The sequence below is a fragment of the Diceros bicornis genome, chromosome 6, assembly GCF_020826845.1.
Source record: "Diceros bicornis minor isolate mBicDic1 chromosome 6, mDicBic1.mat.cur, whole genome shotgun sequence".
NCBI lineage: Eukaryota > Metazoa > Chordata > Mammalia > Perissodactyla > Rhinocerotidae > Diceros > Diceros bicornis.
The window spans coordinates 77,899,215-77,923,024 of NC_080745.1; the positions used below are offsets into that span (position 1 = coordinate 77,899,215).

Consider the following 23,810-nt stretch of genomic DNA (forward strand, 5'->3'; position numbering starts at 1 on the left):
GCTCTTTGGAGCAGCCCCATTCTGGTTTCCCAGCAGACACTGCCAACCCCCTAAGACTTCATACCTGGCCACAGACAGTAAACGAGATGTTTTTTCATTTGTGATCTCACAAGTTCTTTTGACTGGATAATTTTCTTAAAAACAAGGAGGTGGGGAATGCCTAGGCTTCGGGTCAAATCCTAGATTGGTAGGCTTTTTTATCTTATTGACTCCATGAGGCAGCTTTAGCATGTGGGGTTTTAATAATAGCAGAAGTTTAATTTCTGGGCCACATGCAGAGAAATTCATAATGCTCTCCCCCTCCAAATTCTACAACCCACAGACCCACTTTTACTGCATCCTTATAAGATTCCTCTAGTAGTCCCTCAAACATTAAAAGTTGCTTGGATGGGGACTGGATTTGTCCTTTGGAAAAAAATACACAGAATAGACTATGTGGATGGGACACAGGTTGCAGACATGTGAGCTTCTTGCAGACCAAGCTCCTGGGTGGTCTTTTCATGGGAATCATCAACATTCATTTATTTATTCATCAACTAATGAGCAACCAATAGCGTTGCTACAGCCTTGGGATAAAATGGACCTACAATACTAGCAATCTCTGCACTCATGGATCTTAGGTCTAGTGAATGAGGGGTTGAATTTTAATAATGAGGAAATGCTTCTAAGAGAGCACTTGGTTGTACGATACATCGGTACCTCCAGGTAGAGGTAAAAGGAAGGTTTGCTTTGCAATCAAAAGCAGAAAACATAATTCTTTGATGCCACCATGGGCCATTCCAACCCCATCACCAAGAATGGACGCCAATAAGTAGAGATGTTTCCTGATATGTTCGCCCAATGTCAAGTGCCACCCCCTGCCCAGCTGGCCTGTCTCATCCTGTTTGGGTGGCAGCTCCTGGAGGTCAGGGCACTTAGTGCAATGTACCATGTTCTCAGAGAAATACCATGAAAATGTAACATATATAAGACAGTTTGTAAAAAAGAACTATTTTATGAGGTTATGAATGTATACTTGTGAAATTTAAAGCTATAATTAGAACACGAGTCCACCTAAAGAAGTAAAGTGGAACTAAGCAAAATTGGCTGTTTCAAATGTTTTGTACCAGTATTTGTTTGTTATAACTTCATTTTGTAGTCTGTTAACCTTGGAGAGCAAACAGTAGCATATCCTACAGGTGTAAGAAAAATTTTAAATGGAAAAAATTCCAGCCATTGACCTTATTGTTACCTGTGAATTGGAAAAAGGCTGTGACTGTTCTCTTTCATTGACAGAACAAGTGGACCCAATTTCTAGAAAATCAAAACAGTTTGAGACCCACTGGGACAGAGGCAGAAAGGAAAAAAGAAATGGAAGCCCTCAGCTGCAAGTTCCAGCAGGAAAAAACAAACAGGTGGGCCCAGATTTACTCAATGCCCACATATCAAAAAACCTAAATTTACAGACCTGATAAGTTATGGGTAATTATTTGCTTTATAAAATGGGCTATTATATGAGATTCTTTTTTAAAAAATAGTACATTCCTGGGATGTACTTAAGATAGGATTCAATTTAGAGAAGTCTGATTACTATACAACAAATGCACCGTATCAAACAGGGACCATGAGGACCATGACGGGAGATGCCAGGAACAGAAGAATGTATATCCAGAATAGAGCTTAACTGCCCCCCACCCCCGCCACCCCCCAATACTCCCGGGATGTGATTTCAAACAAAAACAAAACAGAACAAAAACCAAAATGGTCAAGGCAAAATATCTGTCTTGTCACTGTTCCTTTGACTCCGCCACCCTCCCTTGGGATCCAGCCTCCCTTCACAGGCCTCTGTTCCTGCTCTGCAGGAATAGGCATCAAAAGTGGTTTCTCTACAGCAGTGGTTCTCAACGGGGGGCAATTTTGCTTCACAGGGAACATCTGGCAATGTCTGGAGACATTTTGGGTTTTCATAACTGGGGGGGGGGGAGAGCTACCGTCATCTAGTGGGTAGAAGCCAGGGATGTTACTAAACACCCCACAGGACAGTCCCCCACATGGTGCTGAGGCTGAGAAACCCTGGTCTACAGGCGGCAAAATCATGATTGTCCCTCCACGGGGTTGGGGTGCAAGTACTGAGTAGTTCTAACTTTGATGTCCTTTTAGATTAGCTACTATTTAGTTGGAGGGAAAACCCTGCAGACCTCTGTTGTCATGACATGATGCTCCCTGAACCAGCTGGATAAGCCACTGACGCATGGGTTAAACTCAATGATACATGAATACGCCTAAAACACCCACTTGAAAACATTCAGTCAAAACCTGCATTCAAAGTGCTATAAAGAGAGGCTTGGCAGGGGCTCCCACTTAGTCTTAAAAAGCCTTCTCAAAAGTAATTTATACCAGTGAGCTGTGGCAAATTCACCTATTCTGTAAGTACGTCGTGACCCAACAAGCCTTTTGATCCATTATAGAATGGCAACAATTATATTTTAACTAGTTATTTTTCACTTACTTGTCAGAACCTGTTTGGATAATCTAAATAACTTCACATCCTCTTAACATTCCTCATGAGACTGTCTCCGAGAAAACAGGCTCAACTTGCTTCTAAATCCTCAATCTTAGTTAAGTGATAGAGGAGGCTGCAGAGCGACCCCACTCCTGCTGGTTTTTTGGCTAGATGCATTTTTTTTTTTAACCTTTCCAAAATCATAAATCTACTTCTTTCACAGTTGAGATGATTTTTCTCATCTCATTCCTTCTTTAGCGCTGGCATAGAACACTTCAAAACTTTTTTCTAAAAAATAAACTTTAGAGTATGGTTTGATCAATAACTAGGTTTTTAGAAAAACTATTTTCATGATCAAGGCAAGAATCTCTTGAGTTCTTTCATTTCCTGCCCAAAGACGGTAAGAGGCAATAATCAAGCTCTTTTAACCTGTGGCTGTAACAAAATATGAATAACACCCAAACGTTTTGCTTCCTCATTTTCATCCATGGAGAACTTCTTAAAGAAAAAAAAACCCCCACACATTAATAATAACAGATAATCTACTCAATTCCCCAGCCGCTTTTACCACCGAATCCCCCAAATGTGACTCCAAAGTCCTTTCATTTCAAATGTAATAAATTCCACAGAGTTCTCCAAACCACAGACAAAACAAAACAGATCTGGAAACCACACTCGCCTTTCAATCTTGGGGGCAGTAGCCTGAAAAAACAGAAACCTTCTTTAAAAGGTCAATCAAGTACAACTCGCAGTAAAATAACCTGCCTTTCCTGCTCTTTATTCTAGTACTCTGTATCCATGAAAAAAAGCTCCGTAGTTCATTTTGTATCATAAGACATACAAAAGTTTAAGTGAAACATATCTCAGGCCAATGCAAGCGGCTTCTGTCACCAGCATCCAGCAGACCACATCTGCAGCACCCTTGGAAGCCAGGAATTTCACGACGGCCCTGCAAAGCACAGGACACCTCGTGCAATGTCTGCTTTACCTTGTGCCAGGGCTCCTTTTCTTCTTCTTCTGTTCCTTGGCTGTGCTGAGCAGGGAACTCCTCTGGGTTTCAAACTCAGAACACGGGGAAGAGGCTTGTAAAAGCCAGATCTCAGCCCAACAGACTGGGGCTCCCTGCCCGGCCCGGTTACATAAGCCGGCTCCTCTCTGAAGCTAGGTGAAGGAGACGTGCATCTCGAGGCACACACACCGGAAAACGAGCAGAGCGGGGCTGGCGCTCCCACGCCTCCCTCTCCTCGCTGCACTTACTAGTTAAACACACCACCAACCACTATGGGCCAGTCCATGTTTCCAAAAAAGGAGGGGGGTAGGTTTTCTTTTTTTTCAATGCAGGTGCGGAAAGTACCATTTCTTGACATTCACTCACAATCATCTGCATCATAAATCTGACAGTAATGGTCCCTGAGGCAGAGGCTTACACTGAAAGCAGAGTCTTATGCTTTTTAAGTTTCTTTCGTGGATCTGAGATGATGGAAAGGTGTACGACTGAGCACAGCTATCAAATAGCTGGCAGCCTTCCCTCCCAAGTACTGCTTTTGAGGCACACATTATGGAATCCTTCACAGAAGTGTAAGAAAACCGAGTGCAACTTGATTTTGACTTCTATTTGTTATTCAGAATTTTCATATTTCAGAATTTTCACATTCATATTTTTTGAGGGAAATGTGACCAAAAAAAGACTTTGCTTATCAAGCTTCCTTGATTCATATTTTTAGTACAGTTCATATTGTGCTCTTATAGCAGCAAAAAATTATTAGATACCTACATTCCGGGCACTTTACACACATCCCCTCATTGTCAACTAAACCAGCCTGTAGAAATCCCAGATGAACCAGCAAGGGAAGGCGAAGCCACAGGGTCTTCATATATGTGAACAGAGAGAAGGAGCCAGAAACTTTCTACTGTGAGAGCACAGTACCTTTCTATGTTCCCCTTTCTTAGGACTAGGGCAAGATTCTGTTACAACTCTTGTCATTTTTAACAAGACTAAAGTGATTTAGGGAAATTTTTCATGGAGATTTTGCCCATAAAAATCAGCTAATAAAAGACCCTTTGTGTGGGTGTGGGTGTGTAGAATCTCTCTAAGCTGGTTTGGAAGCAATCCCAAACATTGTTGAAGAAATGTAAGGTTTTTAGCTACAAAGCAGAGCTTCTAAAACAAAGGAAGCTACTGGATTGCACATTATAGTAATTATAGGGGGTTAACTAAATTTCTAGTGTATTTTTCTTCTGAGAAGTCAAAGCCTCCATGAATGTGTCTTCACCACACCCTTGTAGGGCCAGTTTCTCCAAGTGTGATTTGTGGCCTCCCACCCCTACCAGAATTACCCAGAGCAGGATGGGGTGTTAACACACAGATTTCCAGGCTCCAGCCTGGACCCCCTGAATCAGAATCTCTGAGTGAGGCCTGGGAATCCACACTTTAAACAACATAGATAGCCAGGTGATTCTTATACACGGGGGTTTTAGGAACCCAGCATTGGACTGTAAAACCTTGGCAGTTAGGGACTGTACTCTTTACCTCTGCGATCTCAGAACTTTGCCTCGTGTTTGGGACATTAGCAGGCATCACTTGTTTGTCAGAACAGTGAAGTAGTCCCTCTTTATGAAGGAAATAGGGAAACTCGACCGGGCTCCCAGTCACACGGCTGGAAGCACTGACTGGAGCATTGGAATCGGGATCCTTGCTCCCCAGACTTCATCCTCTTTCTACTCGCCTATATTTGGAGTACCAGCTTCTCTTTCAGATTTTATTTATTTAACCACCTCTACGTCTTACAGGATGGGGAGAAAGAGGACGGTTCATCTTCAAATTTACCAAGCAAATTTCCAAATTTGTGCGTTTCCAAATGAAAAGAGCCAAAACCCAACACCATGTGGAGTCCAGAGGTTCAAGAAACCTGCCTGGTTGGGCAGCCCTTGGTGAGCAATAATGAGATGCCTTTTCTGTCCACCTGCCTCTGTACATTCATATGGATGTGATCTGGGGGAAGAAAGTGAAGAGTAAAGAATCAAAGGATGGGCACGGGGATCTGTTTGAGGTGATGGAAATGTTCTAAAATTGGATTGTGATGATGGTTGCACAACTCTGTAAATTTACTAAAGATCATTGAATCATACACTTAACCTGGGTGAATTGTAAGGGATGTAAATAAAGGTGTTACTAGTCAAAGGGGTAGTCTGTTCAAATCTGTTCCAAAGGGACTCAGTGCTATATCGAGGAGATGATATAGGATCTCTTACCGTCCACAGAAGCTAAGAGGCCTCTTCATCGCCACCTTAAGTACTGATGAAGGCCCCGTCTGGGCAAATGTGCTGGTCTTTATACAGAACAATGAAACAGAATAGCACGAATCCTCCAGAGTTCATACGCACACAGATCATACTCAGGTGGAAGCAATAAGAGAGACATTAACAGACAGGAGAAAGGCATGTGGGCATTCACTTCACATGTGAGTGAAAGGAACAGGTATTTAATAGGGTGGTGAGAACCGATGCCCAAAGAGTATGTGGAATCTTTAATGGTTTTGGTTCAAGACCATGGCAAAAATTCATAATGGGAAAAATAATCATTCTTCAACAAATCTTTATTTGGCAGCTGCTAGATGCCTGGTAGAAAGTAAGAGAAAATACTTGCTGAAACAATGGTAGATTGAATTCATGGGTATAAATTTATGTGAGTACAGTCATGTGCTGCATAATGATGTTTCAGTCAACAATGGACCGCATATAAGACAGTGGTCCCATAAGATTAGTACCATGTAGCCTAGGTGTGTAGTAGGCTATGCCATCTAGGTTTGTGTAAGTACACTCTGTGATGTTCACACAACAACGAAATCAACTAACGATGCATTTCTCAGAACACATTTCTCAGAATGTATCTCTGCATGACTGTATCTAAAGTTAAGTGATCTAAGAAATTTTCAAGCCAAAGCATCAACATGACTGTTAACATAACTGTTAACCTGTGCATCTGAAATAATCACATAACTACATCAGAGAGTAAATAGATAGGGGTGAGCCTGACTCCATTCAAACAGGAAGTTGTAAGCTCATTCAAAATATTGGGCTTTTACAAAATCTGTTTATTCATTTATAAATGAAGGAAATGGAAAAAAAATTCTTGAAGCACTGCATGTCAGAGACTGTCCCAGATGACTCATTTATTATCTGATTTAAGCCTTTAAGAGGTAAGTATTACTTTACAGCTGAGCCTCAGAGAATATAGGCAACTTGCTAACCATTACTCAGCTCCAAGTGTAGCTACAGGAATCACATCCTGGTGCGTCTGGCTGTATCAGTTCTTTCTACTAACCACTCTTCTTGCCCTCCCACCTTGCCTAAGGCCACTTTAAGCTCCAAAATTCCAGATTCTATCTATGTTTCCAAGATGGCTGCATCTTTCAGTTTTGCTGCAGGGTCATGCAAATAGATAGTTTATAAACTGTTTTCATTTGCAAGACCACTCCAAAGTGTCCTTTTTGGGGAGGAATTACTGTACAAGTTCATTTCTGCTGGGCTGGATGGGCACCAGCCCTAACCGTCACTCCTCACTAGCCGGCAAACTCTAAGCAGGTCCATCTGCTGGAATTGGCATAATATCCCTCACAAGATGTGAAGCCGTGAGGTCCAGGAAGCAAGCACACTCAGGTGGAAAACAAAAGAGGAGCAAGTCTGTTCCTACTAGGACAGGCAGCAGGGCAGCATTACTGCTCGGGGCCAAGGGGGCCAAATGCTCCCATTTCCCCTGGAGCGCTCATCATCTCCTAGGCCTCGCGGAAAGTTTCATATCCTTACCTAGAGAAAGCTGTGCCCAGTACAGAAGCTGTCCTGGTGATCTTCGGATGATGCCATTTTTCAATGTTTACCCCCAAGTCACATGCTCACTGAAAAAGGCTATGTGGACAAAAGAACTAGGACAAAATAGAGCTGAGGTATCTTGAGACACCACCTTGTTTCTAAGTTGTCATGAATACAGAAGCTGGAGAAGATTGCTTGAGACTCAAAGGGTTGCCATAATGCCTACCAGAGGCACAATCCAGATTCCAGGAGAAAGGCTGGTTCTGGGTACAGAGAGCCATTTGCGTCTCTCACCATCCACCACTGGCCAGGGAGGCAGATCCAAGTGGAAGGCAAGCATTTTCTAATAGGGACAATCTTTCAGATGGAGAATGGGTCCAGGTGAGCCCACAAAAGCCAGTTTACCTCAAAATTAAACTAAAATAATGCTAGTCTATAATGGAAAATATTTTTAAAATTTACAATCTACTACTTACAAAAATAATTTAAAGTGGAAAATAGCACATTATAAGTGTGCAATTAAACCAAATGGTAAGATCAAATCACATGTTTAAAATCAAAGAAACAAACAAGGTAGGAAAACAGTGACCCATGACTTCAATAACAACTGCAAATGGAGATAAATTTCCCACTTCCACCTGTCTATCACTATCCATTCCTCAAGATCCAAAGCTGACTTCTTTTCTAATAATTGACAAGAATCTCTCTTTTTTCTTTTTAAAATTTTTTTTTATAATTTCATTTTCCACCCCCCAAAAGCCCCAGTAGATAGTTGTATGTCATAGCTGCACATCCTTCTAGTTGCTGTATGTGGGATGCAGCCTCAGCATGGCCGGAGAAGCGGTGCGTCGGTGCGAGCCCGGCATCCGAACCCGGTCCTCCAGCAGCGGAGCGCGCACACTTAACCGCTAAGCCACGGGGCTGGCCCAAGAATCTCTCTTAAACCTGGGGCACTTACTGTGTGTGCCTCTTACTCGGCCCCCATACTACGGTGGGTCCCCAGTTATCTTTTGTGTACTGCGATACACTGCCAAAGAGTAAACTCTTCTTCTGCTCCACCAAGAGAAGGTCATGAAAACTACCTTGAAATTCAATGAAGGTCACCTCTGCAGGGCGGGTGAGGCACCTTGGAATTGATCACTTAGAAGAAGGGGTATAATCATCCCTTTTAGGTTTATTGTGGTAAAAGATGTGAAAGGAGTCAGGTGGGGAACAGCAGGAAGGGAAAGGATTGGTGCTTTGGGTCCATCAGAAAGCAGACACATGAGTCCTTCTGAGGCCCAGGAAGTGTTGGGTCCTGGAGAGTAGAAAGGATAACTCTGACGAGTTATCACTTCTGTGCCCAGACCAGGAGATCCATCCCTTCACTGTGCTTGGCAGTAACTTGTCTAGGCAGGCTGTCTCTCTGCTGTTGGATCCTAGTTATTTCTAAAGCTCAATACCACCACTGAGAATCACTCTCAGACTGAAGGTGCTGCAATAGCCTTGGGCACCCACGAACCCTGAGTGTCCCCTGGATACTACAGGGGTGTAGTTTTAGACTTGGACACCCTATTACTTTTAGAAATGCATGTCTTATCTTTCTGAGGACAAGTCCAAAATCTTACATTTTCTTCTGTGGCCCCCGATGTTGGGCCACCAGCATGTGCTCAATAGTACTCACTGATTTCTTTAGAAGAGTCACATTCCACCACTTCGTTCAATTGTCACCTCCCATCCCCGCCAACACACACACACACATTTCACCATCAATAAGCTAAACTCGCTGAAGTTAAATAACACTGAAAAACAGAGCATCATTTTAACTCAAAACACAAATTCTTTTCAAAATGTCATTTCCAGATAAGGAAGCCCTTCCATGTGTCCTGACAGGAAATGGAACGATTTTTTCGTAAATATCGAATCTTTACTGCTTGTGAACATAGTCTTCTGTTACCCTGGCAATATATTTCCTCTTGTCATTAATATATGATAAAGTGGACAACTCTGGGTGAATCAGATAGATTTTCCTCAAATCATCTATCATGTCAAGGTGCTTATGCCCTACTGGCCAATTTTCAGTCTGTGAACGATGGAGAGGCCAAATATTAGCACCAGGTCATTCTTCACAAATAAGATGTTGCAACCAACACATCATAAACCGTACGTTGAATTTAAACTTGAGTTTGCTTACTTGCGCTGGGAAGATTTTATACTAATCAAGTCACACTCTATGATCAAGGGCAGGGTTCTGTGCCATGCAAGAGAATAAAAGTTTAAATGCCCACAAAGGGAAAGAACCTGGCATACAATTGTGCATTAAGACATTTATTGACTTGAATCCTCATTCTTGTCCTTTACCCACTGTTCTTCTACCTAATAAGTTAAACTGTCCAAGACTTCAAGGAAGGAGAGAGAGGGGGAGAGGGGAGGGAGCTAACCTGACTACTAACTATGCTAGGGATTTTGCATGCCTTTTTTCCCCCAAATCCTGCAGCCCTATGAGGTAGTGATTAGTATTCTCATTTTACAGATAAAGAAACAGAATAACAGGATCCCAACTCTCTATCACCTTGTATATCTCTACAAAGATAGATGTATATGTATATATGTATGTACAAATATATATATTTAAATTCAGATATAATCCACATACCATACAATTCACCCTTTCAAAGTGTACAATTCAGTGGTTTTTAGTATATTCACAGAGTTGTGCAACCATCGCTACTATCTAATTCTAGAACATTTTTATCACCCCAAAAAGAAACCCATACCCATTAACAGTCATATCCCCCAGTCCCCGACAACCACTAATCTACTTTCTATCTCTATGGATTTGTCTTTTCTAGACATTTCATATAAATGTTATCATACAACATGTGGTCTTTTGTGAATGGCTTCTTTTACTTAGCATAATATTTCCAAGGCTCATCCATGCTGTAGCACAAATCAGTACTTCATTCCTTTTTATTGCTGAATAATATCCCATTGTATGGATATACCACATCTTGCTTAACTCATATTCAAAATGAGGCCATTTCTACAGTTTATTGTTAAGCTACAGCTTTAAATTAGGAAAGGTAACCGGTGCCCCTATATTGGTCCTGCCACACAGGACCTTCCTGACTATCCACTGAGCTCTGGAGAGTCCTAAATTAGAGCTCTGTGAAGAAAGTGTGCTCCCTAACCTGAGACAGCATCATCCATCTACAATATTCTCCCAGAGTCATGCCAGGTGCCCTTGTGGAACCTACAGCTGATTAAAGGAGACAAGACACTATGAGGTGTGACTGCACAGACAAGACACTATGAGGCACAGCTGCATAGACAAGACACTATGAGATATGACCGCACAGAAATACAACAGACTCTATGAGCAGGGTCACTGACTTTCAGTGACATTTTATACAGATAAAAAGTAAACCAAACAAATAGCAATTGTTTATTGTCCTGAAAATAAATATAACAGGGCTACTAATGAGATAGACTTTCTTCATTTCACCAGGAATGGTAAATTTTGGTCCTTCAGCAAGTTATTTGGGGAGGCAAATTAATTACTTGTTTTCTCCAATGATGACAGCCAGATGGATCATGAAGCAGTGTGTGTGTGTGTGTGTGTGTGTGTGTGTGTGTGTGTGTGTGTTTATCTTCTGAGAACTGGGAGACCTGGCTTCTAATCGTGGTTCTGTTACTAATCAGCCCCCGAGTCTTTGGTGCTCAGTAGCCTCATCTGTAAATGGAGGTCAGTAGTAACTGCCTTAACCACTTTACGGGCCTGTTGTGAGAATTAAATATTTATGAGATCATTTGCAAATGTTAAAAATATTATACAAAAGCAGGATATTGTGGTGGTTCACTGTTCACCGGGACATAGACCAGCTCAACCAATACCACTAAGATTACATGAGTCTTTTCCCTTCTCTGATCCTCAAAAATATGTGGGTCTACAATTAAGTGGAAGAAGGTATGAATTCCTCTGAGCACAGAGAGAACGAGAAGAATGCAATTAGTCTTCTGCGTGAACACAGGTTATTCTTCTTGCTTTGCATGTACATGATATACACAAAACAAGAAAGGGGGAAGTTGGCATTTCAGCTTGTCTTTTGCAAATTACATCTTTGATGGTAACAAAAAGATTACGTGCTATGCAAGTGCCGTGAGAGAAGCTATGTTTCCTCTCCCTAGATAACAGGTTGGCCAGAACAAGACCTACTCACTGCTTACAGCTATTACAACATGCCATGCTTAAAATAGCCACAGCAAAAGGAAGGAAGGGGACAAGGGCCTCCAATCTATAATATGAATTAGTTTCACAGGAACATCATAAACATTTGTCCCTGGGCTTTAGGAAAAAGCAGTTTTAGTCAAAAAGCAGAACAAAACAAAGCTACTCGTTTTTAATCCTTCAGAGAAAAAAAGGATTTGGCTGAATCACGTTGTGATTCCATTTCCTACACTGCAGGAGCTCAGCAGGAGGCAGTCTAAAGCAAGTCAAAATCCTGTCCTTTGTCCATCATTTCCAAATTAACAGATAAAGACTGGACAGTGTCGCCCCTGTAGGTATGAAGGGAAAGGCATTAAAGGGGCTGGAGGATTTGGCCCGGGCTACGTTTGAGGGTCTCTGACATCATGTGGTATACAAGTTGTTACACACACCATCACCCATTCCTTCCCAGAGAGCACAAGAGGCACAGTAAATACCACGCCACATAAAGACCTGTGCCACCAGCCTTTCTGGAAAGACAAGGAGGGCTGATTTCCTGGGTGTGGTGATGTGAGTTAGAAGGGAAAGGGAAAGCCTATGAGACCCGAGCGAGAAAGCCGAGACCCGCCTTCCTCCTCTTGGTAAGAATGCAGGGATACAACTTTCCTTTGTCTCTGAGAAGAGCTCGCAGGAGGAAGGCTCCAGCGTGTAGTCTGGCAGGTGCTTGCTCAGGGAGGCTCTGTCTGCAGAGGGAGCCAACGGATGAGAGCATTCATCTTGAAGGAATCAGTGGAGTGCTCAGTAAACAGAGAGCCCCTGGGGCACTCTGGGGGAAGGGAGTTGTGCAAGAGAGCTGAGAGACTAAGAGAAGTCAAGCCCACCCTTGGTTTGCTCATGGGCTGGCCCAAGACATGGGGGAGGGGGAACCACACGGGACAAACCATTTCCCTTTAAGACGTTAAGATTTTCCTCAAGACTTGTTTCCAGTTTGACATTTGCTTTTTTTTCTGTGCTGCCTTCATTTTAAAACTATTTTGTTGCTGTTTTCTTTCTTCCCGAAGTTGGCAGGTAACAACCTGTAGCCAGGAAAGGAAGTTTGCTGGAGTCAGAGATCTCCTAGCACTGTCCACCAAAGACGGAAGGAAATTCATACTGAAGGGATGCCCCCCACATCTACTGACAGCTGTGACCTGAGTCTGAAGGCTCCTGTAGCTTCCTGTTACCATTAGGCTGCTAAAGCAGAAGGGGGTGGGGTGGGGTGGGGTAAGGTTGCTTCAGAGAAGAGTTCAGAGGTGGAGATGGAGATAGAAGGCTATTGGCAAACTCCAGTATCTCACACTCATTTGCTTCCGGACTTCTTAATTAAGAGGCAGGTTGTCAACCTCTTCAGAACTCTACTGAAGAGTTTTAGGATAATTAGTGTTAGCTTTTAAAGATGTGCCATTCATAGCAAGATCTCTCTACAAAGAGAATCTTGCTGTCAAAAACAAAACTGAGGGGCCGGCCCGGTGGCGCAAGCGGTTAAGTGCGCGCGCTCCGCTGCGGCGGCCCGGGGTTCGCTGGTTCGGATCCCGGGCGCGCACCGACGCACTGCTTGGTAAGCCATGCTGTGGCGGCGTCCCATATAAAGTAGAGGAAGATAGGCATCGATGTTAGCCCAGGGCCATCTTCCTCAGCAAAAAAAAAAAGGAGGAGGATTGGCGGATGTTAGCTCAGGGCTGATCTCCTCACAAAAAAAAAAAAAAAAAAAAAAAAAAAAACTGAAAGCAAGAGGATGATAAATAAAGCTGCAATTTGAGTGTATGCTATATGCTGAGTGTTACAGGCCAGTTTCCAGAAAAAAGAACTGCTGGCTCTGACCCCTTAGATCCAAGATACAAGAATTATGGAACTCAGATCCTTAGAGCCAAAGAGACTTGAGGAGTTAAGGGGTCCAATGTTGGATTTACATATATATATATATATATTTTTTTTGTGAGGAAGATCAGCCCTGAGCTAACATCTGTGCTAATCCTCCCCTTTTTGCTGAGGAAGACTGGCTCTGAGCTAATGTCTATTGCCAATCCTCCTCCTTTTTTTCCCCCAAAGCCCCAGTAGATAGTTGTATGTCATAGTTGCACATCCCTCTAGTTGCTGTATGTGGGACACGGTCTCAGCATGGCCGGAGAAGCAGTGCGTCGGTGCACGCCGGGGATCCGAACCCCAGGCCGCCAGTAGCGGAGCCCGTGCACTTAACTGCTAAGCCACGGGGCCGGCCCTACATATATATTTTTAATGCTTGTATTTAAAGAAAACTGAGGCTCAAAGAAGTTGCGAGCTGCCCAAGGTCACACAGCTGAGTTCCAGAGCCAGGAGTAGACCCCTAATTCCTTATCACTTGGAGCCCTTTTCAATAAAACACAGGAAGGCTCTCCTCCCCACCGCTTCAAGCTGATGTGATGGGTGGGGTGTATGACTATTAAGGAATCACAGAGAGAGATGGAATTTTAGAGCAGGGTGGAGTTTCAGAGGTTACATGCTTCTGCCTTTACCTGTGAAATGAAGATAGTCTCAAAGAGGCTGAAAGACCTGTCCAAAATGACTCAGGAATTAGTGACATAGCTGAGCCTGGAGCTTCTTGATCATTGCCCAGTGACCTTTCTCCTTCTCAGAGTTCCCTCAGGTGTCCAATGGCATCTCAGATGAAAGCACACCCTGAGGAGCAGCCTTAGGGTACCTCTGATGCTTACAGAGGGTTCAGTTAAAACCACACCAGAGCTCCAGCCCTCACAGGGATGACGTAAGTTCCCAGGTTTACTGGAGTGGGTTGAATGGTGGCCCCTCAAAAGATATGTCCACGTCAAATCTCTGGAACCTGTAAATGTTTGGAAAAAGGGCTTTTGCAGATGTAATTAAGCTAAGAATCTGGAGATGAGGAGATCATCCTGGATGATCTGGGTGGGCCCTAAATCCAATGACAAGTGTCCTTCTAAGAGAAAGGCAGAGGAAGGTTTGACACAGAATGAAGACACACAGGGGAAGGCCATGTGAAGACGGAGACAGAGGTTAGGGCTACGCAGCCACAGCCACCAGAAGCTGGACGAGGCAAGCAAGGGTTCTCCCCTAGAGCCCTTGGAGGGAGCATCGCCCTGCCAACACCTTGATTTTGGACTTCTGGCCTCCAGAATGTGAAAGAATAAGTTTCTGTTGTTTTAAGCCACCACTGTTACAGTAGACACAAGGAACTAATACATTTCGAAAAAACAACAACAAAAAATCAAAGATCACAGAATGGATAAACAAAATGTGGTATATCCATACAATGGAATATTATTCAGCCTTTTAAGGAAGGAAATTCTGGCACATGCTACAACATGGATGAACCTTGAGGACTTTATGCTAAGTGAAATAAGCCAGTCACAAAAAACCCACATAACTTTATGATTCCACTTATATGAGATACTTAGAGAAGTCAAAGTCATAGAGACAGAAAGTAGAATGGTCATTGCCATGGGCTGGGAGGAGAGAGGAATGGGAGTTACTGTTTAATGAGTACAGGGTTTCAGTTTCACAAGATATAAAGAGGTATGGAGGTGGATGGTGGTGATGGTTTCACAACATTATGAATGTATTCAATACACTGAACTGTACACTTAAAAATGGTTAAAATGGTAAATTTTATGTTATGTGGATTTTACCACAATTTAAAAAATTGGGGAAAAAACAAAAAAGCAAGGATTACAGTATTTACAACAAATCCACAATGTTTCACCAACAATGGGGTCAGAGAATAGAAGGCAGAGAGAGGAAGGCAGAGTGTGGAGACCAGTCCTGTTTTACATGGGTGACCAAACCGAACTGACTCACGAGCAGTCACACGTCAGTGTGCTAACCATGCAGGACATTTTTCTAGATCACACACCCATCTGAGGAGGACGGCACGCCCGCTGGGTGGATCTTGAATGTGCCCACAACCCCAGTGCAAACTGCTCCCAGAAGTCCCAACTCTGAAGACATTGTGTGGAAGGCATCCAAGCCTTCAACCTTACAAACGGTCCTCACTGAAACCTGAAGCCAATCTGGTGAGGGGCCCTTGCAGCGCAGCAAACACTGAAATACTCAGGCCTCCAGGGAGAAACCAGGGTAAGCAGATGTTTCTTCAAAACAGCATGTTCATGGATCTAGTTTTACTGTAGACATTCCTTCCCACAGCTGTTGAACTAAACCTGAAGGTAATCAACACTCCCCCCACCCCAGCCCTTTTGCCTACCCAACTGCTTTTGGGGAATACAGTTCCATATGTGGACTGACAAGACAGCTGTTTTGATCCACACCTTCTGCAAACGTGGCTGCCTCATATCCAGGGCTCTGTTCAGTCTCTTCCCGCCTCTCTTCCTACGGCTGAACATCTGGGAAATGGTTCTGGTGTTTTATTATTGTTGTTTTAAAATGAAATTTCCCAGTTACTCCCAACTCAACAGGTTTATTTCAGTCCTACACAGCAGAGCAAACTTGGGGACCCCAAAGGAAATGCTGTCAGGCCCCACCCAGGGCTCCTCCTGAGAGTAGTGCTCTGGGGCTCTGTGGAGGGACGAGGGAGACATGCAGGGGAGAGGTGCAGGAGCACCCACCACTGCACTTTAAGTCTTGTGATATGACCACTGGACTTCAAGCTACCTTTTGGATGGGTCACATCCATCTTCTCCAATAGCTCTCCTGGGGATGTGTGTGGCCAAAAACCCGGTCTTGAGGGATCCTTGGGCTGGCAATTAAAGTTTTACTGGAAAGGCCATGAAAATTCCTCCTCTCACCCTCACTGTGTGTGGGGAGGGTGAGGGTCCACTTCTCGGGTGTCACTCCAGCCAGTGCCACCACTGTTTTGTGTCCAGGGTTCTGCAGTAGTCTCCTGACTGGCCTCCCTGTCTCCAATCTCATCCCTTTTCCATTCATTTTTTTTAAAATTTGAGGTGAAATTCACATAACATAACATTAACCATTTAAAAGTGAACAGTTCCATGGCATTTAGGACATTCACAACGTCGTGCATCAACCACCTCTCTAGTTCCAAAACATTTCATCACCCTAGTCGAGTACCAATAAGCAGTTACTCCCCATTTCCCCCTCCCCTCAACTCCAGGCAACCACCAATCTGTTTTCTGTCTCTATGGATTTACCTCTTCTGGATATTTTATCTAAATGGAATCATACAGTATGTGGCCTTTTGTGACTGGCTTCTTCCACTTAGCATGTTTTCAGGGTTCATCCATGCTGTAGCATGTGCCAGAATTCCTTTGTTTTTAAGGCTGAATAATATTCCGTTGTCTGTATATACTATATTTTGTTTTTCCTTCCATCCGTCCATCCACCCACCCACCCATCCATCCATCTATCCGTGCACACTTGGGTTGTTTCCACCTTCTGGCTGTTGTGCACAGAGCTGCTGTGAACATGGGTGTACACGTATTTGAGTACTCCCACCCATTCTGTTCACAACAATCCGATCCAATCACATGATGCTCCAGCTACAATCACTTCCCACCACTCTTAGGATAACACCTAAACTCCTGAATGCGACTTTCGAGGTCCTCACGCTCCGGCCCCTCTCCACTCCCCCAGCATCATCTCTCACACCTGAGCTCCTGCCCAACTGACTTTTTGTTTCTGGCGTGTGCTGTGCTTTTCCTTGCATCTGAGCCCCTGCAGATGCTGCTCCCTCTTCCCGGAACACCCTTCCTCTGGGTAAGAGGCAACTGCACCGACAACACTCACTCCCTTATCTCCCAAATCCAATTAGCTGCTCTAGGTCCCAGCACAGAGCCAACACTGGCCCCTCTGCGGCACTGCAGAGCTTGCTGTGGGGTTAGGAAGGCTACACTGGACTTTGCTGTGAAATCCCACGGAAGCCGCCCAGAGCCACCTTGGGGGCCTCTGGGATTTATGTCCTGCATCTCTGAAACACACCCTGCTGGGAAGTTTGAACGTGGTTATGTGGATTCAGGGTCCTTGTGTCAGCCGAAGCGATGTGACAGGCTGTAGGACCAGCTAGTCGTCTTCCCAGCTGCTGGGCCTTCTGACTCACCTCTGCTCAGTACACATTCTCCACCTGATATGTGGGACGGGTATGAGGCAGTCTTTACTTTTCCCCTTGGAATTGGTTAACACCCCATACCCCTGTGAGAAGTGGGGCAGTGACTCTCTCTGAACTCTGGCCCCATAAGTCCCCAGACGGCCTCTAGCCCCAAAGGAGGTTGGCTCAACCCAGAGGCAGACGCTGGTGGGGGTGCTGCTGAGAAAGCAGGAACCAAGCTCTCCAGTGAGAGGCAGTCACACCTTAACTCGACAGGCTTCAGCTCAGCCTGGGCCACCGGCTGTTCTGGGTCACACAGGATGTGGTTTTCTAAGGGTGGGGAAGTCTACAACTTCACTTTTCACCCACCGTTTCATTTCTTAGCTTCAATTCTGAGCCTCTGCTCCCTGAGTCCATACACTGCCACATGGACTCATGTGTACACAAGAGCACACACGTACATGCACGCTCCCATGTGTACACACATACATGCACACATATGTACACTCCACAAGCAAGAGGACACCTGTACATGCACATATATGGACACATCCACATGCAGGCACACACACGTGTGCACAGACACATCTACACACATACACATGTGGCTCTAACATGCTCTTCATTTCCACTTTTCTGACTTCTAAAAACATGAACAGTCCAATATAACCCTTCCCTTCAACATAGTTCCTAATAGACCCTTTATTATTCTGTTTTTCCTTCAAATTCTCCATCATTCCAATTTCCACATGAACATTTAGTAGAAACTGCCTGTGGAGACAGTACAATACATTAATTCTCTAAGAGATTAGTCATCTGCAACTACTTTCTTTTCTCCATCTGTGAGAAAAAAATGAAAAAAATGGAAAAAGAGATTCTTGTGTGTTTCTGAGGGCCTCTGAGGGGACCCCATCTGTCACGTACCTCCAGGACCTTCCCTGTGATGAACTGGTGACAGGCTTCACATTTCACCCCAAAGAGCCCCTGGTAGTCCTTCTCGCAATACGGAGCACCATCCCTGCAAGACAGAAGCGTGTTCGGCTGCTGAGAGCGGGCCGAGGGGTGGGGAAGACACCAAAACCACATTTCTTTGAGCCCTTTCCCACGGAATGGCCATAGAACGTATTTCTCTGCCACCCAGCATTCACATGCCTGGAGATCTGGTCAGACATGATCAAAACCCATGAAACCAAACGATCCAGAGAATGCTGTGGTTCTCTGGGTCACACAGAAATAGCCAAATCACCATATGATTACCACTGCTGATTCCTTGATTGTCTCAGACCTAACCAGCAAAACCTGGCATCATTCTCTTTCACTACCAGGCCACATGGGCTTCAGATGTGGTCTCAGTGTTCATCTTCCTCTGAGGAGGCCCAAGGGCCACCTTCCCCCCACCACCTCCTTGAGCTCACACCAGCGCCAGAGCTCCCAACAGCGTTGAGACACCATCTCCTCAGCCCTCAGAAGGCTTGAAGGGCCCAGGGCCTTCTCATCCAGCCTCCCTCCATCTCCTTCATTTACTTCAGAGTACAGTAAAAATACTATTTTCTACGTGCGCCATTGTATGGAAAGGTTAAAAAGCACCGCTCTAGAGAGCACAGACTACTGTACAGCCTTCAGTGTTAGCTTAAAAGCTGGGCATTTTTCTCATCTTACTTTGGCTGTGTGTCTGAACCACCTGTGGAGTTTGTTCCCTTTCTAATACAGGTGTTTCAGTATCACCCCAGACCTACAGAATTGGATTTCTAGGGGGTGGGGCCCAAGCTACTTTTTTCGTTTGTTTCCCTATATTTTTAAGTTAAATTCATTTAATTTTTTTGAATAGGTGATATATTCACCTGGTTGGAGAACATTTTTTAAAGCGTAAAAAAATGTATCACAATTTTCCCTCATTGTCACTGGACACCTCCCTGCTCATTCTTTCCTCCTTAACTCAAAAGGTAACCCCTGTTAACTAGTTTCTCCAGGCTACATTAAAAAAATAAAATACTTCACCTACTCTAACTTTTATCCACACCAGCATCTGACTAACACAAACCCAATCCCTGGCTGGCTCTTTTGTGCATTGGTCCTGACGGGCTCAGGGCCTGGACCCTGTGTGTTTTTTGGGGAGGGGTCTACAAATATGTTCAACACCTGGAAGGAGCACAAAGGTGACCAAGGTCACCAGCTCCAAATAGGAAAAAAAATTAGTGAAAGTAAAATTACCAAATGCTTAATTGGTTACAACCTGTAGCGTAAGATTATGTCACCTTTGCTAATTCTTCAGTTAGGCAATCATTAACATCTCATTGAATTTATAGTAGGCAAACTATGGCAACAGCAGAAGAATAAAATTCTTTTCAAAAAGTTGATAAAAACTAACGCTTTATAGTAGAAGTTCATATGGATTGTGGGATGTGAATGTCTTTCATTCTGTCTGATGGGATGGGATGGGGCCCCCCCCAGAGCAGAGCCTAAAGGGGGCCACAAGACCCCATCACTGCTTAAGGACCAGTGCAGCCTTGGCCCTTCTTACTTGCTGATGTACTCCCCGGTGAGGACCTTCCCGCAGGACTTGCATTTAAAGCACCCCAAGTGCCACTGCTTTTCCAGCGCCAGCAGTGCCTGCCCGTTCTTGATATCTCTTCCGCAGCCAGCACAATCTGGAAAAGAGCAGCAGCCAGCAGTTACTACATGTTTGCTTTGCTAAATCCAATCATGCAGGCCTGCTCTGAAGCCCAGTGTGCAACCATCACACACTCAGTAAATATTTACTTAAGCACCATTTCATTCCGCTTGCTTTCCCTTTACAAAATTTTTCCCAGTAGTCTCGCAGGCCCCATCCTCACACAGCATGGAAACTTCATGAACCTCAGTGGATACAAGGGGATGGATGTTCTTCATCCGTTTGTTTCCTTGGGGGTTATTTAAACACCCTCTGAACTCCAGCTGGCCCAGAGAATATTTAATTATAGTGTCTTGGTGGTGATTTTAAGAACCCGCTCATCGGCCTTAAGAATTGAGGGCGCATGGGAGCAGCTAAGCACCTCATACTGGATACCACATATAACACTATATATGTGATTTCCGGAATGCTCCCCATAAATCTCATTTTTGTAAACAGGACTCTACTTCCTTATCAACCTAAACCAGACTTGCGAAGATTTGTGATCATCAATTAGATGGCTCTTAATTCCTTAGCTTTAAATTCTCCTTGGCAGGCTCCTGTGAAGCAGATAAAGGAGAAAGTGTTTCTTCATGTAAAAAGTGTGGGCCCTGGAATGAGACGGCCTGGTTCTGAGCCCCAGCTCGACTCCTTGTTGGCCACCACGTGACCCAGGCTAGTTCTCTCCCTTTCTCAGCTTCGGTTTCCTCGTATTGAAGCCAGGAGGGTATTAGTGCCTGTCTCAAGCCTCGATGAGGATCCAATAAAATCATGGATTGAGCACACTGCTGGCACATAGGAAGTGGCTCCATCAGTGTCTGTTATTATTATAACTGCCATTATTATTCTGACTATTAAATACTTCATCGTTAGGGCAGTTGAGTATTTAAAAAACCCAGAAGAATGTAAATTGGTGCAAACTTTTTGGAAAGCAATATAAATAACTATCTACAAACATTTAAGATCCATTACCTTGAGAAAGTGAAAGAAAGCACTGCTGGCAGGTTGGCCATGATGTCCCCAACTGATCACAAAAACCACTCATGGAATAAAGCAATGTCCAGACGAGGCCACTCAGTGGCCATTCAGTACAGAAAAGGATTAATCACCCCCTCTCCTGACCACATCCAAGACTGCTGCTCCTTACTAATGACACTTCTAGCCCAACTTTAGTTCTCTCTCTTCCTGGGAAAACTTATTAAGATATGCAGTCACCGACTGACTCCCGCTTCTTGACAACATCCAACCTACAACTGCTCCCGTTCCCCGAATCCTCCCTGAAATTACCCAGCACAAGCTCAAATTCTATAAAGGTTTCTCCAAACGCCATCCAGAGATGGCTCACAATTCCCCTGGTTTTCTCTCTTGCTGCAGTTTGTTAAGTAAACCAGACTTCTTTTTTTGACTACAGGCGTGTTTCTGGTGATCTTTGGTGAGTGGGTATTATTAACGTACCTTTAGATCCAGCAATTTCATGTCTAAGATTTTATTCTAGAAATAAATTTGCAAACGACGGTGTGTGTGTGTGTGTGTGTGTGTGTGTGTGTGTGTGTGTGTGTATTCCCTGAAGAATATATATTCATTCCCTGCAGCATTTTTGTAACAACAAAACTCAAAATAGCTTCTTTAGATATTAATGAGGGACTAATTAAACTAATTATAGTATAGTCAATAATGGAGTACTATATGCTGTTAAAAAGAATAAAGTAGATTTGTGTGCTGACATGAAAAGATGTCCAAAATAGATTAAAAAAAAAAAAAAGCATCTGTAGAACAGTATGCACAGCATAAGTTTATTCACAGGAAAATAGTAAAGAATAGGGTATATGTGTGTTTGCACACATGCTTGTATATGAATAGAACAATTTCTTGGGGAAAAAACATAAGAAACTCTTAATACACCTCCCTCTGTGAAGGTGGATTTTACTTTTTCTTCATATCCTATGTGCTGTTTAAATTATCTTTTTACCATGAGAATGTAAAAAAAGTTGAGCAAATATTTATAAAGTTAAAATATATCTGCTATATAAGTTATGAACACTGCAGACTAGAATTTCTTCAAGTATAGCCCATTATAAGCTGAGTGTGTATTATATGGTCACAAAGCATTACATATTTTTTCAAAAGCTGGGTTTATATGTATCCCAGCATCTCACCAAAAATCTTATAAAGGAAATTTCACATCTGGTAGTTTACTATAAAGATAAAAATGAAAGGCCATGATATTTGTTTGTTTGTTTATTATTTTTTTTTGAGGAAGATTGCCCCGAGCTAACATCTGTTGCCAATCTTCCTCCTTTTTCCCTTTTTCTCCCTAAAGCCCCAGTAGATAGTTGTATGTCATAGTTGTACATCCTTCTAGTTGCTGTATGTGGGACGTGGCCTCAGCATGGCTTGATGAATGGTGAGTAGGTCCACACCTAGGATCTGAACCCGAGAACCCCGGGCCGCCGAAACGGAGCACCTGAACTTAACCACTGTGCCACCGGGCCGGCCCCATGATATTTATTTATAAATACAAATTTTAAAGGTTAGGAACACAGTATGGACAAGATAAATTGACAGTTTTAATCCAAGTTGAACCGAAATTTTTCTTCATTTTTCTGATTAGCTCATGCCCACTAGGTGGCAGTAAATTTAAAATAATAAGGAAGATGCTCGGTGATAGAATTTTTAAAGCAGAAAATAAACATTAGGGATGGCTTTTTAATTCTACAACTGAAGACAGCTGGGCTCAGGGAGGTTGGCATCGCCGTGAGGGGTCTCTCCCTGAACAGAGGTGAGGTCTAGGGAGATGGACGGCGTGGGAACGGTAAGAGCACAGGCTTTGAAATTAGGAAGACTGGGCAAGTTACTCTCTCTGAACCCTCATTTCTTCATCTGTGAAATGCTGACAATAATACCCACTTCCTAGGTTGCTATGAGGGAGAAGAGAGATTCTGCATTATGAAGTGCTTCGCATAACACTTAGAATGCTTGGTACATGTTGGGCACTCAACGTGAAAACCCCTTTCCTTGGAAGGGGCCGAGCTGCGACTAGAAACCAGAGTCCTTGACTTTAAGTCTTGCTCTCTTCCTAAGCACATTAATGCCCAGATATCCCAGAGTTCTGAAAGAAGCTGAGACGCAATTTGAGAGCAATAACAACCTCTCTGATCATCCTACGCTGAGGGCTTTTGATGAACCAGGCACCATGTGAGGACTTTATAGACGTGGTACCATCTATTCTTCACAGTCATTCCTTGCCATCTGGAAGCCTCTAACCTCACAGGTGGTGTCCTGCACCTCTCAGATCCTCCACGCCCTGCAGTGTCCCACCAGGGCAGACGTTCTGCAACTGATTATGATAACGGTTTATAGAGAAGCATTCCCTGAATGCTGAACGACTAGAGCCAGCCAACTGGTAAAGCTGGGCTGGAAATAGAGGCTGGGGATGAGCCTCCTTCACCCCAAATCTTAAGACATAAATCAAGCAAATCAACAAAGACCACCTCCTAGAAAGTAGAACACTGGCTGCCATTAGCTGAGGCAAAGTATTCCAGTGTATTCCACAGAGGCTACCCATTCATTCCTCTCTGGACAAAGCCGTATTCTCCACTTAAGCCTGACGTCATGCTGGGGAAAGAGGAAAAGACGC

At 43.8% G+C, this 23,810-nt stretch overlaps 1 protein-coding gene across 2 annotated transcripts in view; it reads right to left on the bottom strand.

The window, feature by feature from the left end:
* The window catches only part of ABLIM1 (actin binding LIM protein 1), a 289,715-nt gene that overhangs the window by 76,799 nt on the left and 189,106 nt on the right, over window positions 1-23,810 (bottom strand). For both annotated transcript variants that reach the window (XM_058544068.1, XM_058544067.1), the window contains exons 5-6: window positions 20,045-20,171; window positions 18,448-18,541 (exon numbers count right to left, since the gene is read on the bottom strand). In XM_058544068.1, the coding sequence (XP_058400051.1) occupies window positions 18,448-18,541; window positions 20,045-20,171 (221 nt within the window). The remainder of the gene's footprint in view (window positions 1-18,447; window positions 18,542-20,044; window positions 20,172-23,810) is intronic.